Source organism: Ambystoma mexicanum, chromosome 2p (assembly GCF_040938575.1).
Source record: "Ambystoma mexicanum isolate Mex_15411 chromosome 2p, UKY_AmexF1_1, whole genome shotgun sequence".
NCBI classification, from domain to species: Eukaryota; Metazoa; Chordata; class Amphibia; order Caudata; family Ambystomatidae; genus Ambystoma; species Ambystoma mexicanum.
Window position 1 is genome coordinate 1,000,598,101 of NC_090923.1, and position 22,150 is coordinate 1,000,620,250.

General features: G+C 47.0%; 1 protein-coding gene across 1 annotated transcript in view; it reads right to left on the reverse strand.

Annotated features, from left to right (window-relative positions):
* DRAP1 (DR1 associated protein 1) overlaps positions 1–22,150 on the reverse strand; it is a 245,443-nt gene that overhangs the window by 36,428 nt on the left and 186,865 nt on the right. Inside the window, exon 5 of the mRNA XM_069644811.1 lies at positions 15,036–15,129. Within this exon, the coding sequence (XP_069500912.1) occupies positions 15,036–15,129 (94 nt within the window). The remainder of the gene's footprint in view (positions 1–15,035; positions 15,130–22,150) is intronic.

Consider the following 22,150-nt stretch of genomic DNA (forward strand, 5'->3'; position numbering starts at 1 on the left):
AATTGGTCTGAATCAGAGGCTCTACTGTGTCACACTTGACAAAAGTTGCTGAAGGACTTAGGCTTCAGATGGTGCCCGACAAAAATAAAATATCTAGGTATATGGATTACTGTGAATTTGGGAGCCATAAGCCTGAATTTGGATACAGTGATACAAAAGATGAAATCAGAAGTGGATTGTTGGAATGAGCTCAACCTATCCGTTGGTAGTAAAGTAAGTGCTACAAAAATGATATTGGCTCCAAATTTAAACTATGTTTTAAGCATGATTCCCCTTCATGTCAGTAAACGCACATGAAAAAGGGTAGATCGCATCCTACAAATTTGTTTATGGTATAAAAACGCCAAGATTAAAACTCTGGAAATTGTACTTCCAATAGGACGTAGGAGGGTTGAATATTCAGAATTTCGAATAATATCAGGCATATTCATTACGACAGGTCATGGCATATTCATAAATGATGTGGAAGATGATTGGGCCAAGGCAGAGGCAAGGGGTGTAGGCCCCTTAGATACTTGGGCACTTCTTTCCATCACCACAACTGAGTGGGGTGCCCATTCTGTTTTAAACAAACTAAGGACCACTTGGAGAACATACAAAATAGCAGCAAAATTAACCCGTGGTAAGACGGACGGTTCATCTGTTTGGATGAACCCGGCTATCAAGGCAGACAAAGTCTTGTTCTGGCATGCATGGTTCTCTGCTGGTATCAAAAAAATTGAAGACCTCTTTGTAGGAGAGAGATGGAAAACGTTTTGAGAACTGAAACTAGAATATAAATGAGCTGCCTACACATATGGAGAGTAAAGAAAATTGAAGAGCAGTGAACTTACCATCTTTGGTCAAATCTGAGTTATGGTCCGTTAAGACAATTGGTGCCAATGATCACTCAGCATCCAAGATGTGCAATTTGCTGAGCAGTTTTACAAAAGGGAATGGAAAGATCCTGAATGCCTGGTCTAGCTGCCTGAGGGAGGAGAAGACACCAGATAGGTGGAGTGATCTCTGTGCGAATATCAAAAGAATGTCCCTGAATGTAGGAGAAAGGTCCCGTCAAGTCATGATCATGAATAGTGTGTTTTGGACACCGGTCAGGATGAAGGAACAGAAATTAAAAGACAACCGCTAGGGATGCGGTCACGTTCGCGGCACAATGGAACACATTTTATGGGAGTGCCATAAGGTGAGAAATTTCTGGAGTGAGATCACCGTCACAAAGTGCTCAAGGAAAACCTAGACTTTGATTTTGAGACTTTAATTTTGGGAGAAACCACCCTGCTGGAATCTATGAATCAACATCAGACCACATGGATTTTAAAAGGGGCCATAGTGGTGAAGAAGCTGATCCTAAGTAACTGGAAATCTGCTGGTTTTCTGACAAAACAATTGGTTGGAGGAGATTATACATGCAATGTTGAAAGTGCAATTTATTCAGTGCAAAAGAATAGGCCTACTTTTTTATAAGATCTGGAAGGCCTTCCTGGATGTGGACTTGTCCTAATCTCGCATCCTGTGTCGTGAAGGCCCACGCAAAGTAGACATTTATGTTTCATTTTAATTGTTAAAGATCAGTAATGTTAATACATATGTAATATGATTTATTACAGGATAGAATGTGCCCTGTAGAAGGAATCTGAAAATCATGTTTGCCTCAAGATGCTTTTTTCTACTCATTGTGACCTTGGTTGGTGTTATGAGAAGATTTTCCCCCACCCCCTTGTTTTTCTTTTCTTTTTCTCCTTTCCCTCTTTATGGTTCATGTATAGAATGTTTTCTCTTTGATATGCTTATGTATTATGTTAAATGTTAATAAATGTGTTCCAAAAAGTGGAACAAAAGCACTTCGCAAGATAAAGCACAATTTATGGCTAAAAGGTGAACACCAAGCCGCACAGTACCTGTGATTTGAAGAAAAATGTTCCAGCTGGATTCCTCCTCGCTACAGCTTGGCAGACCTTGTTCCTGGACCTTGGTCGTTGTGACAAAACGAAGGACTCCTGACTGGCTCCTGCGGTAGTATTCGGGAAATGGACTCCCAAGCAATGGATTTCCTTGGTTTCAGCGGCACTTCAGTGTTTTGGCACCTTTTGCTCCGTGTCAATGAAGAACAAATGTCTCTGGTTGGAAGAAGCTTGCTCCCACAGTCTTGGACTCTGGTGAGGGGACTCTGGATCAAGATTTCCTGTCTCTTTAGGGTCCTCGGGATGCCCACAAAGTTTTGGCTGGATTCGGACTTCCCCAGACGATGCACTCGTCAATGGTCACAAGACCCCAGCATTAGGCTTCTGCAGCTCTAGTGAGGCACAGCAAGTCGGGGATTGCACCAAATGGAAGCTGGTCTTGAGGCTAGTTGATCACAACAGCCCAAGGGAGGAAGTCGTCCTGTACAGGTCTTCCAAGTCGATTCGAAAATGGGGTCAGCACAGCTGCAGGACTTCACAGGGCACTTCGCAGACCAGGAGGGTGCTGCTGGCGTCTCGTCTTCTTCGGATGTTCCTCTCCAGTGGTCCACTCTGCCTCTAGTCCCAAAAACCTTGCCTTTTATGAGATTTCCCATTCATTCACAGCCTATGCTGTGAATCACACAGCAGGGTGGCTGTCCTTTTGGGACAGCCACCTGCCTAATCAGGACTCGTTTCACTCAGGCATACCTAGAAACAAAAGACAAGTACGTTTCGGGACCCTCCCTCACTTCCTGTCTTTCCAGACACACTGGAGTCTGGGCGGGGTTCAGGGCTGAAGCCTGCCAAAGGCAAAAACACACAAAGGGCTCAAACCAGTTTTAACTAACAGAGTAAAAGCCCAGAAGAAACTAACAGAAAAATACCATCTTGGGAAATGGACACCCATGAGTGCTGTACTGCAGCTGAGGGTTCAGCCTGCAGTAACAATGCACACTGGTAGTAAAATGAAAACACTGCCACCAGCCATTTAAAGTAAGTTAGTGTAACAAAAAACTGTTACATGAGAAGTGGGATAGGGATTACTAAGTAACCCTCCAGCACTCCACATAAGGTGGTGTGTACTGGTCCCACAAAGAGGAAAGTAAGACAGGGATCATCTTACTATTCTTGGGAACAGTAGTTAACCCAAGAAAATAGATAAACATTTAGAAAAGTCCAAGGGACTTTTCAGTGGCACTGCACCTAAGGTGCTTTGTCACTGACAAACTCAATAGGCATCTGCTTTTTGTATAGACTCCATAAAACAGTAACAGAAAAATCACAGTCAGGAAAAATACATGAGGTAGTGAGCTAAAGGTCCCACTCACTCAGGAGAAAAAAAAAACCCTCACAAGCCCCAAGTCCAGCAAAAGAGCTGGCGGTCTCTAAGGTTGAAGGGAATTAGCACAGAAAAGAAAATTCTCCCTAACACTTGGTCCCACTTATGGCAATTGTAGCTAGCCAAAAGGGTGGGTATATTGGCAATTCTTGCCTGGTAGGCAGCCGAGGAGGCCACCTGTCTGCCGAGTGTGTACATTTTCTTGCTCTCCTCATCAGGAGGGGCCTCTGCGGAGGCTAGCAGTGTGCCCGGCCTCTTCCTTATGGTGGTAAGGAGGGAGTCGAGTTTTAACTGACCCCTGATGTATAGGGGGTCAGAAGAGGCCAGTCTGAAAATTCTCTCAATGCGGGGTTAACTGCCCTCATAAGGTTAGCAGTGAGTAAGGAAGGCTGAATAAGTCTTTGAAGGGATTTCATTAGGGGAATGAATTGTGTCGCAGAATATGTCCGCAGGAAGGTCTTCTACAAAGTAATCACCCACATGGGCCTCCTGTGTCAATTTTAAAATGTTCTACAGCCTTGAGAAGAAGCTCATTGTACTGGAGATGGTCATCTACTGGGGAGTAAGCCACTGGCTGATCCTGATGGTTCGGTGATTGGCTGACAGACGTAATATTGGTCAGGATCATATTGGATTCCTTGATCCCCTCGAGACCCCAGACCTTGAGAACCTGAGGTGTCTATAAAAAAGAATAGGCCCTGAGGTGTGTCCTGTGTGGTGCTGGGCTCTAAAGGTGGTCTTTTGGCCGCTGGTTGATCCTTAGGTGCTTCCTCTGGAGAGGGCCCTTTGAGGCTAGTAAGTGCATCAGGGTGGGTGTCAAAGTCGTTCATGAAGCAGGATATTCTCTGCATTACAATGTCAAAACTCTCTGGAGTCCATTAAGTGGAACTAGGAACCAATGAGGGAACAGGGGTGTCCTTTAGATTGAGTAGTGGGGATACCCTCTATTGGTGCAGACCGTCTGTGTTGCATGGCCCCCGAAAGAGTGTCTTTGGAAAGAGAAGGGCTTTTACTATGGAAGAGGATAGTAACGGTAGGGGCAAAGATTTAGAAGATTGACGCCTTGGACTTAAGAGTGTCTGGTACGTGTTTCTTGATGAGTTCTCTCATCCTAGAGGTAGTGGAAGGGGCTGTTGAAGCACTTTGGGATGCACATCCTTCGGCGCCCGAGAGGGTGGTCCATTCTAGACGAGATGTCAGAAACTGACTCAGATGTCTGTTTAGCCAGCCTGTCATGCGGCGAGCGTGATGGCCTAGAGGACAGGGATGATTTGGAGGACCTTCCCTTTGACACTACGTGGGCTTCAACGGTCGATGATGCGGTCGACTGTCGGCAGTGGGATGTGTGTTTGGTGTGGCGTGGAGCATCAGTGCCTGAGCCGCTGGGTGTAGTCTCCGTAACAGGAACACCAGCCTGCTTAATGGAGTCGGCGGCTCGCATGCGGGAATCTCTAGTCCTGATCGCCCTCAGCGTCACTTAGGACACCGACACTGCCATCACTGGAAGCTCCCTCCACGTCAATGGCAGCTTTGACCTGCATGGCGTGGTGGTCCCAGCATTTTGTTTTACAATCCTTTAAGATTTTAGGCCAAACAAACGTGCAGGATTTGCAGTGTTTTTCCGGGTGGTCTCTAGGAAGATAGTGATCAAACACTGTGCGCGTCTTTCCAGGGATACTTCTGGTTGCAAGTAGGACAACATTTTTAAAAAGGTGCATTTTCCATAATACGTGGCGTTAGGCAAGATTGTATGCAGTACCCTGTGGGAGACTGCACCAGCCTTTTCCTCTAGGAAATAGTTAACCCAACCTCTAGTATAAGTCTGTACTACACAAGTTGGTAGAGTGACTGAGCAGCCAGGCTTATCTCAAGAGGTGTCAATGTGGGCTGTAGGGCTGCGACAGAGTTGCACAGTATCCAAATGGTTGCTGGATTAAACAACATTTATTAATTTAACAGTCAGTTTGAATAAGCCTTCTTTAGAAGGGAGCAAATATTTAACACTTAAATCTACTTCAAAATACACAATCTCAGTTTCAATAAATCAGTAGGTACCCCTTTGGGATGGCACACAGACACGTCTTACACCCTGAGGTGACATCAATAACTAGGACACTGGACATTGATCTATCACTGGTACATTTAGAGCAATACTGAGCCAAAAAGAAAAGGTTAGGGAAGGAAACAACGGTTAACAAGTTTCTCAAACAGGGAAGCACTTTTGAACCCCCCAATGTAATGTAGATTAACCCTTTCCCAGCAATACAAGTAAGGAATGCATCTTTTTTTGGAGGGACCGATCAAAACACAAAGTCAGAGGTTAGAAGAGTCTTCAGGGAGCCATTACAGTCAATGTCAATTGAGCAAAGTTTAGGGGAGCCGAGGCACTTCTTGAAGGGAAGTAAAAACTATTGCACAATGTTAGAGAGCTTTGTAGAAAATGAAATCACTGTTGGGCCACAAACTGGGAGGCTTCTGATGGGCAAAGCTGCAAGCAACTCTGCAAAAGGCTGAGAGCAAGCAAGCTAAACAAAAATGAGGTAAGTACCCCTTAGTTCACAGTACCTTAGATCTGAATTAATTGGTTACAGTTGGCTTCTGTTCCTGTTGTAGTATGGCAGATCCTTTTGTTCGCAGCAAAGAGGGAGGACGTCTGGGGACTCCTGCACTATGTCAGCAATGGGCAAAGTTCATATCAGCAGCATTTTGCGGTTTCAGCTTCTCGCGAATAGCACCACCACGGTTCTTGGACACCTCATGGACTTTCCTTGCTTCTGGGGTCCAGCATTCTGTTGAGGGGGCTCAGGCTTGGTCAGCCCTGCTACAAGGGATTCCGGAAGATCTTCCTGGAGCTCGGGTCCAGCTTAAACAGTGCACTCGATTCTGGTGTTTCGGTTCCTGCAGCAGCAATGGAAGTACAGCCAGCAAAGAAGATTTCCAGACGAGTTAGTCTTAGGGTCGATTGGTCTTCTCTAGTCTAGGTGAATTTGGAGCGTCTGCAATGCTGAAGGGCTTCACCGGGCGACCCAATGGTCCAGGAGCTACAGCAAGCTTCTCTTCCAAGTTCTTCGGATTCCTTTGTCCAGTGGTCGACTCTGCCCTCCTTGCAAAAGACCACACCTTTTATGCAAGTCACTCCCATTCATTCGCAGCCTCGCTGTCACTCACAGCAGGGTGGCTGTCCTCTAATGACAGCCACCTGGCCAATCAACTTTGGGTGCAATCCTGTAAAGACTAAGCACAGCGAGTTTGGGAACCCTCCCTCACTTACTGCCCTGCCAGACACACCGGAGCCCGAGGCGGGCTTCAAAGACAAAACGTACAAAGGGACCAACCAGGTTTGGCACACAGAGTAAATCTCAAGAAGGACCTTTACAACAAGACATGCCCAAAAAAGACTGGGGCTATTTTGACGAAATGGGCACACATGGGTGCTATACTGCAGCTGCGAACGCAGCCTGCAGTTAAAACACAAATGGTAGGAAAAAGTAAACCATTGCCACCAGACATTAATTGTAGAAAGGTTAGCATAAAAATGATATTACATGAGAAGGTAGACAAAGGGGATACTAATTAACCCCTCCAGCACTCTAAATAAGCTAGTGTGTGCTGGGTCTACAAAGTTACAAAAGGTAAGTAAAGTCAATTTCACTTAACTGCTCTTGGAAACAGTTGTTTAACCAAGAGTAGGTAATTAAACATTTGGGCAATCTGCAAGGCTTCCCTCTGACTCTGAAGGGGCTGTGTGTCACAATATAAAAATACAACGCCTATGGAGTTTGTCAGAGTCCACAACCAAAAGAAACAGTGTTCAAATCAAAGTAAAATATGAGAGAGTGGCAAAAAGGTCTCTCTCTCTCTCTCTCGAATAAAAATTAAAAAGTCCTAAAGTCAAGTAAAAGAGCTGGGGGTCTCCAAGGTAGAAGGGAATTAGCACATTTCTGAGAATTCTTCCCACCATGGGGTGCTGGCAACACAGCGATAGAAAGGAAGGGAAAGATTAGGCATTCTCTAAAAGAGAAGAAAGTTATGACCTCCCCTCACTCGCCCTACTGTTAAGTGCCGAGGCCTGTGTAAGCCGGAGTCAAAGTCCGATGAGACGATAAATACAGTCATTGACTAGGATTCCATCCTCGAAAGCTGCTAAAGATCATGCAACGGCGATCAAAACGAAAGAGAAAGTCTACAATTAAAATTAGATATTAAAAGGCGTTCGCCAGATGGAAACTCTGCAACTTGTATCAGACTATGTTGGTGGAAAAAAGCAAGACGCGTGAAGGACCAGTAGAGTATAGTATTACTGACACCCAGTTGACGTCCCTTTGATTTTTTAAAAGAAATAAAGTAATACTCTCCCGACTACCACTAGATGTCGGCCTATGCATAGCATGTGAGCCAAGCAGATCTACAATCCATTCGAAGAACAAGTTACTTACCAACTGGTAACGTTCTTTCGATGGATGTTCCTCCAACGTATTCCACGTCTTTGACATGTAATGTCCACAGCTGTGCACTTCGGAAACTTTTTCAGGAGAGTGAGTCCTGCGCTAATGGTGTTGGGTCGATGTCCCTCGAAGGCTTCCGTCGAGGGAGACGTCACCGGATGTTATAAATAGGACGCACATCGCCCGTAGCCTCAGTTTATGTTTTTTCCCCCATAACGTGTGGCACCAATCCAATGCCTGCTTGACTGCACATAGCCTTTCGGAAATGTAAGCTGCAAGGCTGGGAGGACGATGTGGAATACGTTGGAGGAATATCGAATCGAAAGAACGTTACCAGTTGGTAAGTAACTTGTTCTTCCAATGGATTATGTCCTCCAACGTATTCCACATCTTTGACAGACTCCCAAAGCAGTACCAGAAAATGGAGGAGGGAAAAGAATGAGTACCCAATCAGATAGCGGAAGAACCGCCTTACCAAAGGCCATATCTTGGCCATGGGTCGTATCCAGGGACTAATGAGTAACAAAGGTGTGGATAGAAGCCCATGTGGCTGCATAACAAATATTCCTAATAGGAACTACCTGTTGTAGGGCTGTGGAAGTTGCCACGTCGCTAGTGGAATGAGCTCGCAACCCTTCAGGAGGGTCCTTACCCGCCAATCGGTAACATTCAGTAATGGTGAGGGTAATCCACCTGGACAATGTCTGCTTGGTAGCAGCCTGGCCCAATCGGTGTCCAATATATCCCACAAAGAGTTAATTGCCTACTCTGACCCGGGACATCCTAGAAATATAAAAGCTCAGAGCTCTCCTAGGATCCAACCTATGGAGATGCTCCTCTTCCTTACCAGGATGAGGAGGGGGATAGAAAGATGGAAGAACCACTTTCTGGCTTAAATGAAACTCAGACACTACCTTAGGTAAAAGGAAGGACGTACCCTCAGTACAACCCTATCCTTGTGAAACACGGTAAAGGGTGGCTTGGATGAAAGTGCCTGCAATTCATTCACTCTGCAAGCAGACGTAACCTCTGCCGGTGAAGTCGTCGGCATGAGCGCCCCATCCTGTGAGGAAAGTATCCGTCACTACCGTCACCTCCGACCATGGTTGCCAAAACGGCTCCCCCTTCATCAGGTTCCCTTCGTTGGCCCACCACAGAAGATCCTGGGAGACCGAGATTGGAATCTGAACGGGATCCGACATCTTGCCTGCGAACTGCGACCACTGCATCACGAGGACCCATTGCAGGGATCTCATCCTCAGCCTGGCCTCTGGCACCAGGAAAATGCAAGATGCCATGAGGCTGAGCAACCTTGAGAATTCGAAACCCCGGAGACTCTGGGCATGTTGAAACTGGTCCACCATCTGCACAATGTGATGAGCCCTCACCTTGGGAGGCGAGCACTTCCCCAAGGACGTGTCCAACACAGCCCCGATTTACTGAAGCTGTTGGGAGGGTGTCAGATGCGACCTCCTGAAATTGAGGGAGAAGCCCAGCCTGTGGAGGGAGGGGCAGGTGAGACCAAGGTGATCCAATGCTTGCTCGGGAGAACAGGCACGGATCAGCCAGTCGTCCAGGTAGGGGTAGATGTGAATCCCCCCCACACCTCCCCTGAGATACGCTGCCATCACCACCATTAGCTTGGTGAAGACCCTCGGGGCAGAGGTCAATCCGAATGGGAGGATCCGAAACAGAAAGTGAGAGTCACCTGCGGCAAACTTCAGGTACTTCCTGTGCTTTGGATGAATCGGCATATGAAAGTAAGCATCCGGAAGGTCCAGAGACACCAACCAATCCTGAAGTTGAAGAGCCTGGAGGACTTGAGAAAAAGTGACCATCTTGAACTTGTCCCTCCTGAGAAGTTTGTTCAACCAACGCAAGTCCAGGATGGGTCTCGAACCCCAGTCTTTCTTTGGAATCAAAAAATAAGGGGAATACCATCCCTTGTCCCTCTCCATTACAGGCACCAGTTCTATAGCTCCTTTCTCTAGCAGGGTCAAGATTTCCTGCACAAGGAGCAGCTCTGGAAGCTTCAAAGATACGACAATCCACCGGGGTGAGGCTGCTTTAGGAAGGGAAGGCAGTAGCCGTGGGCTATGGTATCCAGAACCCACACATCAAACGTAATGGCTCGCCATTCTTCGAGATGCTGATAGTCTGTCCCCAACCCATGGCCTCATGACTGTTAAAAGTGGCTCCTGCAGCGCCTGAAGGGAAAGAGGCAGCTGCCGGAGCGGCTATGGCACCTTGATTTCCCAAACCACCAGAGGTACTTTTAAGCTGACCCCTGTGACTGGCAGGTCCTCTCGTTCTACCAAAGGAGGAGTAGTAACGAAAAGAACCTCCCCCCCCACAGCTGTCCCCAAGGACAAAAAGACAGAGTTTGATGCCCAGCTGCGCTTAAAGATTTCACCGCAGCTTTTGAAGTCTGCAACCTCTCAAGGCACTCGTCAGCCTTGCTGCCAAACAAATGCGCGCCATCAAAGGGCATGTTCAAAAGACGGGCTTGCACATCTGGGGCAAACCCTGACTTCCGCAACCATGCATACCCTGCATAGAAAGGTGCTCGCAGCCATGGACCGGCTAACACTGTCGGCCGTGTCCAAACCCGACTGAAAGGATTCACACATTGCACCCTTGCCATCTTGCACGAGAGCAAGGAACCCATCCCTCTCTTCCCCCTCGGCAATATGCTCAGCAGCAAGAGAAACAGTTCCACAGAGTGTATGGAAATCTTGCCAAGGCGCCATACTCCCGGCAGAAAACACCTTGCGTGCCAAACCTTTGAAGCAGTTGTCGTCCCTATTAGGAGGGATGGTAGGGTACGCCGCCTGAACCACCAAACTCTCGGGAGTGGGGTGAATGGATAGGTAGCTGGGGTCGCTACCGGAAAGGTGGCATTTCTTGGTTAATTATTTGTTAACAGCCAGAAGAGATTCCAGTCACTGCCAAGCAGCCGCCACCCTTTTCTGTAATGTGTGATGAAAAGGTAACACTGGGTCAGAGGACGGACCATGATCTAAAATGTCCGTTAGATCATTGTTAGGGAGAATTCTCTTATAAGGCTAATTTCCCAAGCCTAGTGAGTCCCCCAGCAGCTTTGCTGGATTTTTGGGGTTTGTTTTTTTCTCCTGCTAAGAGTGAGACTCTTTTCCTCCCACTCTTAGGCATGATTTGAGGTAGGTCTCTGACTTTTTGTGTGCTTATGGGGTCTTTTACTCCATACGGTATTATCTGTTTTTTGTGTATGTGTTACACAGCACCCTCAGTGCAGTAACATAGGGGTGTCATAGTGACCCCCAAACATAGACTTCATACCCTGGGACGGACTACTGTCTCCCAGGGCAAGTAAAGTCACCATTGACTTTACTAGTCCAAAATTGTGAACAGAACCAGTACAAACCATCATATTGTGGAAGTACTGGAAGGGGATAATTCGATTGCCCCTGGGTCTGTTTCCAAGGGGGCACTGTCCAGTCCCACCTGGTAGAGTTTCTGGCTGGTGGCAGTGATTTTCCCATTGATTTTAAACGCACCACTTTTTGGTGTAATGTTACAGATACCGCCGGTTTATTTATTTAATATGAAATCAACGGTTGGGTCTTTTCGCCAGAACTCTTTTCTAAAATGGCGTTTGTGTCGGTCTTTGTAACTCCAACCAAGGTCGGGCCCTTTGTTCCACTTTTTGGCGGGCTTCTCCACAGAAGCCCTGCAACCGGTGCCACTCTGTCTGGGTTCCACATGTGTGGGTGGGGGAATTGGCCCCCTGGACTGCGTTGCCTTAGCAACTCAAGTCACACTCTGTTCTGATTGGGCCAGTGGTGAGCCGCCCGGCTCACCACTTAGCATGTTTGAGTGACAGCTTGGCTGTTGAATGGGGGTTTTTCTGCATAAAAGCAGGGCTTTTGGGACTGGAACTTCAGAAGTCACCACAGCACCTAAGAATCCAAAGAGGGAAGAAGCTGAGCCATCTGCAACGACGACACCACCGGTGGAGCCCTGCTGCAACAAACTCACCACTTTCCCAACGACAAGAGAAGATCTTCTGCTGGACGAGTCTCCTTCCTTTGAGCTGGTGGGCTCAACCAGTTCGCCCCTTTCGCCTTCCAAAGACGTCTCTTGGTCGAATCGCCGTGCCAAGCACCCCGGTGGCCGGATAGCCAAGCTTCACCACTTTGACCGCGAATAAAAGGAACGCACCTTTTAACCAACGAACACCGCGGCTGGTTTCATCCCTGTGCAGTGCCTCAACTCCAAGTTTCCTCCTCGACGAGATCCTCTCTTCCCCTGGTCGAAACAACAAACCGCACCCACTGCCAGGAACAACTTCCTCTCTCTTTAAGGTACTGTGTCCTGCCTGGCCACCTTTCCACGGATTGCTAAAGGTGACCCTTAAATCCTTGGCTTTCCAACTGGGTTGGCCACAGACCTAACTAATTCTTGAATCACCCCAACCTCTTTTGAACATTCTGCAAAGACTTAGTGCATTTTAAACTGTGTGATCGTGGGCACATTTCGCTTTACTCCATTTAAAGTGGGCCTGGCCTATGAACTTTGGCTCTACAGTGTATACTGCCTTTACTCCCTTGCTTTGAACATCTAAAAGAGTTGGGAACTGTTTTATTTTTATGCCCTGCCTTTTTCTCTCCCTTTAACTTAACTATTGGAGTGCCATCTAGGTTACGCGCTCACATCGGTTTTAACAAATAGTGGTGTTTTAACTCTGACTTGTCTAATAGTTATCAAGGGAGGTTTATACTTTACCTGACTGTGTTTTAACTTGCTTTTGATTTAGAGTGCTAGTGTATTGCCTAAAGTGTGTTTTAAATAATTATATACTTTTCATACAAAGCTCTGGTCAGCGTTTGTTTTTGGCCCTACTGTGTATACTCTATATACTGCCCTACTCTTCTTGAGCGAGGTCCGACTGCTCAGCCACAGCTACAGGTAAATCTTGGTGGTGCAGACTGCTACCAATTGGGTTTACTGCTTACTCCTGTAGTCTTAATCTTTTTGCAGTGTTCCCCAAGGGAACTGCACAGGATTCTGCCTAACAATCATTTTACACAAAAGCTTCAGAAGGGCTGGACCAGCCCTGATACTCCGTGACCCTAGCCATTGGCCGCCTGTATGACGATTCAGCATGAGCCCCAGGCTCAGGCCTGCCAAAGTCCACTTCCGGAGAAGTGTCCAACCCACTGGCATCTTGAAGAGTCTGCCTCAACTCTTCTTATTGACTGTCACCAGAAAAGACAGGATCCCCCTCAGGCTCAACAGGGTCAAGATCAAAATCTGACCTCTCCTCCTCCTCATAGAGGTCATCCAGAGGGAGGAAAAAGTCCTGTCTTGGAACAGCCGAGGGCCTGGAGTCCATAACAGGCCTCACAGACTTGGAAGTAGCCCTCCTAGGAGGATGCACATGCGTAGGTACTGCCGACAGTACATTTCGGCCAAAAATCCTTGAAGTCCTAGAGGGCACCGAGGGATTCGGCGTTGACGGTTTCGGTGTTGACACAGGCGCCAATGGTGCAGAGGGCTGATACGAAGGCAAGGCTTAGACGTCGGTATCCGACGGACACGGCGCTGACACCAACTTCGCGGCCTTAGCAGGTTTCTGCGGTCTCGCTGGGGACGAGGACCGAGACCTGGAAGCATGTCTCTTGCAAGCATCCTGAGCCTTGTCTGAAAGGGACCTCGAAGGTTCCTGATGAGGATCGCGCCAAGGACCCGAGCCCAAAGGCGTGCGAGCCACGGATCGAGACCGTTTCTCTTGCCGGCTTCGCCAGAAGGCGCGGACAGAACTGTGCCTTGCAATTGGAAAATAGCCAACATCTGCTCCCTAAAAGGCAGCCCATTCCTCCGGGGTCGAGGACTTAGTCGGGCAAGCCACTTTCCTTGCGGCGCCAGCCCGAGGAGGATGGGGAAGGCGACCGGTAACAATGCTTCCTAGAACGCCGATACGAGGACGAATGGCTGGAACCACTCCGGGAACGAGAACCCAGGGACTCCACCCGACGCGCAGAGTCACCCCTCGAATTGTCGGTGGACATACCCTCGGACTTACAGGGTTTGGAACCCCTACCTACCTGAAGCTTCACCTTACGCTCCCGCAAGGCCTTAGCAGTCAGCGACTGGCATTTGGAACAGTCATCTGTGCCGTGACTCTCGGCCAAGCACCACAAACAAATGCGATGCGGGTTGGTGATCGACATTTTAGACTTGCAGTTCCGGCAAGTCTTGAAGCCAGACCGCAGAGTCGGAGGGGTCGAAGAGGAAGACATTCACGAAGAAGACAGGAGGCTAGCTGAGTTCTCAAAGCAAACACGTTTGCGGAAAAAATTGAACTGAGGCTACAGGCACCTTGCGTCCGATTTATAACATCCGGTGACGTCGCCCTCAACGGAGGCCTTCGAGGGATATCGACCCGACGCCATCGACGCAGGACGTCCTCTGCCGAAAAAGTTTATGAAGTACACAGCTATGGACAACACATTCCAAAGATGTGGAATATGTTGGAGGACATAATCCATTTGAAATATTTTTTTAATCTAGTGTATTGTAATATCACCTACTGGTTTCATTTCCTAGTGTGCGTTTTGGGCCTAAAATAAATATAGTATTTTTGTACTTACCTGTCTAAATTGAATTATTGTGTGCTTCACTGTGTGGACTCATTGTGGACCCCTGACTCCACACTCACTCTCCTGAGAATAGCCATGATTGCTCCGAGAGGCAAGCCAAAAAGCCAATCAAGGTAGCAGTTACCCTGTTCATTGTAACTAGGGTGGCCTCCTAAAAATATGTCCACCAGGCTACATTCTAGAAATCCATCTCATCAAATCCAATTTATCTCCTTTTTTGAATGATAAAAAGCCATCAGTGGCTAGCCAAGTACAGACTTGGTGAACATTATTGATGATCCTATTTAAGAATGAGATTCAAAGCAAATTGTAATTGTGCCCAAGCATGCCTAGTGTCATGTATTTGCAATTCAATTTGTTCACTTTTAAAGACTGTCTTGACTATACTTGTGCAACTTGCACGTATTGGGTCTTTAATTGGGTTATTTTTGCCAGTGGCAAAAAGCACCAGCATTCCTTTTCATCCCATTTAACAGATATATAAAATATGGCAGGTGATTTTGATGCTGTAACGGTGAACTAGCGAATTCACCCCAAACCTATTTGCATGCAATATGATATTTCTATATTGATGTGTTAATATACAGTACATATACTCCTATTTAATTAAAACCTAAGTTCTCACAGCAATTGCATCGTATGCCTTGAACGTCTGGTTAGTACCCACCTCCTGCTCAGACTCTGTGCCGGATTGCTTCTTATCTTTCGCCTTTACACTAGGCCCTCCACCGTTTCGCCTACCACTGCCAGGCTTCCTCCCTCTTCAATACAAAAGAAGAAAACCATCAATAGCATATCACATTCTCCAAAAGACACATTTTTGGCCAGCTGATAATTTCTTCAATCGGGTCTCGACAAAAAATTCAACTTAAAGATGCAACCCTGCTCGATGGTCCACAGTGGGATACAAGTATATAGCTGAGGTCATGGGTTAAGACCAGATTGAAAAATTACTTGTTAAGGAGATTTTTGCACAACCTTCTGTTGTGGGCTGTAAACTTCTAGCCTAATGGCATAACAGTGTCACCTAAAAAGAAAGGACCAGACTCTCCAATGGTAGCTGTAGTAGCAGTCAGTCTTTACTGCAGGAGGAACAATTCCTCCCAATAAACCCCACAAAAGAAACCACCACAATGGTATTCTGAAAAAACAAACGATATCCAAGTCAGGTGAATTATTTATATGATGGAAACAAGAAGTACTCAGGTAACACAAGCATAGCGTAGGTATAGGTATATGGTGGGTAGGCCGGAGTGGAGTGCAGGAAAGTAGAGAGGGATTTCATTTTTTATTGGATATTTATAAGGTGCTACATCAAGACAGTGTATCACACAAGGCAAAAGGGAAGTGAACAAGAGAGCAAATAAAAAAAAGAAATCACAATGCATAAAAAGGAAACAGGCTTACTAGGCCTTGTGACATTCAGAGCGTGCAAGTGAAGAGAAAAAAAAGGGTGGCCGGTCGGTGAGTCAAGTGCTTTTAGTGTTTTCTGGGCGACAGTGGGGGTTGTGTGGCAGTGCCAGAGGTGCATGTTGGAAACCAGCAGGTACGTTTATGGGCTGATACGTTCCGGGCGAAGGTCTACCGCCAAACAGTTAAGTGCAGAGCGAAGGCTAACCACCCGACAGGCAGGCGTGGGCCCAGAGGGCAGGGGAGGGGAGGTCTGCTCGGGGCGATTTGGCAGGGGGAACTCTTGAGGGATTAGGGCACCAATCTCAGTGACCGGGTGTGCGGGGGGGGGTTGGTTAGCACGGAAGGGGGAGGAAAAGATAAAGGAACTGAGTTGTTTGGAGAACGAGGCGAGTGAATGACAGACTGTTCCATCGGAGGGAGCCAGCTGAGGTGAGTGATCTGCTCCCAGTTCTCTGCTTGGAGAAGCATCTGACCAGCAGAGAGTTGGAGCGAGAATATTGAAAGGTGGAAGGAGTGTATTTAGTAAGAGAAAGCTGCAGGTAGTGTGGTCCCAGGCCCCAGACAGCCTTGCGGATGATGCAAAGTGTTTTGCATTTGATCCTTGCACCAACCGGGAGCCAGTGGTGAGTTTTTAGGGCTGGAGAGATAGGGTCCCTGGGCTTGAAGCCAAGGATAAGTCTTGCAGCCCTATTCTTACATAGTTGAAGAGGGCAGAGTGAAGAAAGAGGCAAGTTGAGGAAGAGGCTGTTACAGTAATCCAGCCTGGAGAGGAACAGAACTCCAGAGACATTGAGCTTCTGGGGGAAGGCAAGGAAAGTGAGAATGCTTCCAAGGAGGTAAAGTTGAAAGTGCGTTTTTTTGGCAAGGTCCAAGATGAGAGGATTGAAGGCGAGACCGGAATCGAAGATGACCAAGGTTTGTGGCTTACGTGGAAGGAGAGGGCGGTGGGCCCATATAGAAGGCAACTGGTAACGGGTGTCCCGATAGGAAGGATCTCGGTCTTATTGGCATTAAGACAGATCATTGGAGGAACACCAAGAATGAATAGCAGACAGGTAGTCAGGGATGATGGAGGAGGAGGGGAGCTTGAAGAAGAGATGCGTCTCATCTGCGTAGCACTGGAAATTAGGAGAGCAGGCAAAGATCTGGATGCAAGGTATATGTTGAAGAGCCAAGGCGAGAGGATGGAGACATGGGGAACACCACATGTAGAGAGTGGTGGTGAAGGAGCACAGTAGCACCTGGGAAGGGCGATCAGTGAGGTCAATCAATCCAGTGCCCGGTCTGAGATACTGAGGGTATCATGGAGCCGCTTTGTGAGAATAGAGTGGTTGAACGTGTCAAAGGCAGAGGAAAGGTCAAGAAGAATGAGAACAGCTGGTTGGGATGGTTTTTGAGACCTAGGGTGTACCCTTCCCGAGAGGATCAAAGAGGAAACAGGTGAGGGAGATGGGTCCGACTTAATTGGACCACTGATAGAGGGCCTAGGTTGGAAACAGGGGAGAGGTGTCCTGGGAACGGATGTACCACAGGGCACAGGGGACACATCCTGGAGGAACCCGTAGGGGTGGTAAGTGCTGGCAAGTAGTGCGCAGAACTACAAACCCAGGGCCTAGTAGCACTTATGTTCAAACAATATGATTGGGCTTGATCTCGTCATCCACCAGGTATACAATGTGCTTTCGCATCAGGTGATGCTTGCCCCGATCGGTCTAGAAATTAATGCCCTGAGCTCCTTATAAGGGAACCAGCATCACCTATGTTCCGAAGCTTTGATTGGGCTTGCTCTTAGTCGCTTGCGGATACACACTACTCTCCAATCAGTTGAGTTCCTTAGCACACTCAACTCTCCCAAGGGACAAAGCAGTGTAATTTCACAATTCAAACCATAAACTAGGATGGGACTACCCAACCACTCGCTGCAAACATATCCGGGACCCGGAATCATTGGTCCATTAGCACTAAACTCTGCATTAGAAACGGACTGAGTTTGTTCCACCTACAAGGAACACGCTCTTACATAAAGTTAGGAATCTGGCAAGGCAAAAGTGACAAGTATGTGCCGTCGCCTGTCATCAATACTCAAACCACACACTATACCAGGAACATTCAAACCTCCACGGCATGTAATAACGTCAGACACAGCACCAACAACACACCCTAGTCTGATGCTGGACCTCATAATATCTATTATGTACTCGTAAATCCGATTGAACAAAAAAGATGTAACTGCGCACTGAGAAAATGTCATCCAATAAGCAATTGCAGACTCAACAAGACACAGGGATGACTGTAGACTTGCAATCACTGCGCCCAGTAAAGCGATGGAATCAGGCAAAGCAACACTGATGACACTGTCAAGCGGGAAAAGACACGCTCAAGCGTGGTAATCAGAACAAACTCCACAATATACTAGAATGTCTCCGAGAACTGAAGCTATGTAACTCTAAAATAGGGTGACACCGTTACCTCGCAGGCACTGGAAGTTAATCAGGAATAGGGGTCTCGCTACACACAGATACTCACTGTTAGTAAGAATTCTCAGAATTGTGCCACTTCCACTGTACCTTAGAGACCCCCAGCAACTTTGCTGGAATTTAAGACACTTGATTTTAAACCTGGAGAGAGCGAGACCCCTTTCTCCACTCGCTCATGTACGTTTAATGTGATTTGAACTCTGTTTCTTTGTTAAGTATGGAGTTTGACAAACTCCATAGGCATCATCTTTACATTGTGTCACACCGCACCATCAGTGCAGTTGCACAGCGAAGTCTTTCAGATTTCCCAAAGTTTTAAATACCTTCTCTTGGATAAACTACTATTTCCAAGATCAGTGAAGTGAAATTGACTTTACATTCGTAACTTTCTAGACCCAGCACACACTATTTTACAATAGGGTGCTGGAGGGGTTACTTAGTATCCCCTTTGTCTAGCTTCTCATGTAACATTAGGTTACCCTTTCCTCGATGAATGGCTGTTGGGAGTGTTTTACTTTTAACTACCGTGGTGTGCTTTTACCGCGGGCTGCATTTGCAGCTGCAGTAAAGCACCCAAGGGTGCCATTTTTGTCAAAATGGTCCCGGTCTCCTTTTTTCACCATTTCTTTGTGGAAAGATCCTTCTTGAGATTTACTCTGTGGGCCAAACCAGGTTTGGTCCCTTTGTTAATTTTGTCTTTGGCGGGATTTACGAGTGAAGCCCGCCTCTGGCTCCAGGGTGTCTGGCAGGGGCAGGAAACGAGGGAGAAGTGCCCAAAACTCCATGTGCTTGGTATCCTAGGAGACAGAAATGCACTCTTAGGTGATTGGGCGGCTGGCTGTTCGGCAAGGACAGCCGCCCTGCTGGGTGACTGACAACTAGGCTGGAAGGAATGGGAGAAACCTGCATAAAAGGCAAGGCTTTTTGGCTTGTAAAACAGAGGCGACCACTGGACGAAGGAATCCAAAGAACAACTTGGAAGAGATGCCTGCTTCAACTCCTGGACCGTTGGTTTGTCCAGTGAAGACCTGCTGCTGTGCTGAAGATCGGAATTAGTTTCAACCACAGAAGCAATGTAAGGACGACTGTGGGACCATTCAACTCCAAAGTAAGCCACCTGGACATCCTCTCGAAGCTGGTTGTATTTCCACTGCAGTTGCTGCTGGAAATGAAGCGCTAGGGAGATGAACCAGATTGTGTGCGCTGCTTTTAAGTTGGTCAAGAACTCTAGGAAGATCCTCCAGACTCCCTTGAAGCAGGACTAACTTAGCCTGAGCCACTTCAACAGAGTGCTGGACCCCAGATGCAAGGAAAGCCCATCACAATAGCCAAGAGTCCGCGCTGGTGCTATTTGCCGAGATGCAAGAAGCTGAAACCGCGAAGTGCCACTGAATAGAAGTTGGTTATTTTCTGTCACTGACCGTCCCGTTGCAGAGCAGGAGTCCCCCAGACGTCCTCCCTCTTGTCCCCACAACTGAGGCCCAGGAACACAGGATCTGCAGAGCTGCACAGGAACATAAGCCAGCCAAAGCGCTCTCTTCTAACCAAAGGTACTGTAAAGTCTAAGAGAAATTACTTCTTGTGTAACCTCACTTGTTTTCAGTGGAGACTTGTCTTGGTTACTTCTGTAGAGTTGCTAATAGCTTCTTTACCTCACAAGCCTAATCAGCTTGTGGCCCTACTTTGATTTCTTCTTTTCTCCAAAGGCTTCTAAACATTGTGCAACACTTTTACCTACCTGTAAGAATTGCTTCAGCTCACCTCGACTTTTGTCCAATTGACTTTGGCCTGGCCTGGCTACCTGACTAACTCTTCTTCCCTCTGACTCTGTGTTCAGCCCTCCTTCCAGGAAGGGGTTAACTGGCTTTGCTTTGGGGTTACCAAAAGTACTTACCTGCTTCAGAATATCTATGAGATCTCTGGTTTTATTCTAGTAACTCAGTGTGTATTTTGGAGTGTATTTGTGTGTTAATAGCATATTGCCCCTTCTGAAGAAGGCTTACTCAAACTGATTGTTAAATTAATATTTTTTTAATCAAGAAACCTTGTGTGTAAGAGTTTATTTGAATACTTGTCAGTGTGAATCTCTGTAGCTCCCCTACAGCTCAAATTGACTCCTCTTGAGATAATCCTGGCTGCTCAACACACTACCAACCTCTGTAGTACAGACATATACCAAAGGTTGGGTTCCTATTGCCAGGTGGTTAGGGTCGTTGTAGTGCACCCAAAGGGGACTGCATACAATTTTGCCTAACACTCACAAATACCAATATGATAATTCTCTCCTCTGCAGCAACAAACAATAGAATGCAGCTATACCCCTCTAATTCAGCCTAACTGCACGCATACTCATACACCTCCATGAACACCTCAACAGTCTTTAGAATGCAGATTCCTATTACAATTCAGCCTAGCTGCACACATTCTACTGATCTCACACAACCATTGCACCATGACTAGCATTAGAATGCAGCTACACACCACAAACCGCTCTGGCTGCACAGATACAGTACGGAGTGCACCCAAGCTCCATTTACTACCCTACTCTCTCGACTGATCTGGACAAGGGCTGTGCATCCCACATCGCTTTAAGATCATGCCAATGGTTAAAAAAAAAAAAAAAAAATTAAAAAAAAAGGTGCTATACAAATGCCCAACAACATAACATTCCAAGTAAAGAATTATACATAATAGTACGTATGCACACAACACAGTTCTACCATTTAGATTTAATGAACCGGGGAACAATGTCCAACACAGCCAGGAGGGCTACCAAAGTCTGGGATATTTTTTAATAAGACTCTCCATCGGTGTGCAATATGCGCACTAGGGCAGATTACACACCAAGGAGGAAACCGTAGCACTACAGTGAGTCAATGTATATCCCATGCAGGAGTGCAAAACATAGTTGAAAAAAAAGGAACTAACAAATTGTTGAAAGTCTAAAAATCCAGGGCTTGCTGAAGTACTCCAGGGACCCTACAAAAATGCCATAATCCAGTAAGCTCCAAGGTCACTTGTAGGAATTCAAAGTTGAAGAAAGTTCCCTAGCGAAAACAGGACAACGTCTGTAAGCCAAGTGGACCTGTGATGATGATTAAAAGCCAGAGAAGGCCCAGTCCTTACCCAGAAGAAAGCAATAAGCTCCAAGGACCACCAGTGGAGACCCAGAAGAAGAGATCCAGTGGAGGGCTCAAGAACCAGCCGCCCCAGGAGCAGAGATGATTTAGACCCCAATGTTAAAACAATGAAGAAATATGGTTGAAGGGGACCTGCAGATCCAGAAGATCCCAGACCAAGGGATCCCCAAGGGAGAGCATCTTGAAAAACCTCCCAACACAGGGACCAAAAAAGTAAGTACGTACAGTGTTGGCTGCAAACAGCAGAAAATATGGTAAATAAAAGCTTCCTTTTAAATGGTGAAATGAAGGATTCGGTCAGCCAGGGACTTAAACCCTGAGCCAACGACGACAGACCCAAAAGTATGAGCCACCAACAGAAGTCAAATCCGCGATGGAGATGGCTCCAGGAGAATAAAGTAACCTGCACAAAAAAGACCCCAGCGACTGACCACGAGTGGCAAGCTTGGATGGCAAAAGAGCAAAATCGGCACCTGCAGCAGGGCAATCATGGTGAAAATGAGAGCTGGCCAAGACAAGCCGTTCTGGTGGAGAGTGCCAACACATTGCCAGGAGCTTCCAAAACGAAGGCAGTCGAGTCTGGTGGGGAACAGCAGTTTAGCAGCTTGGAAAACAGTACCAATATGGAAGGTCGGACTCAAGCAAATGAGGAGGACCAGCAGCAGGACAAAAACCCACGAAGGATGCCCAGCACTTGAAAAACCAAATCTGAGCACAGGCATAAGACAAAGTCCCACCAGTTTGGCCAGACT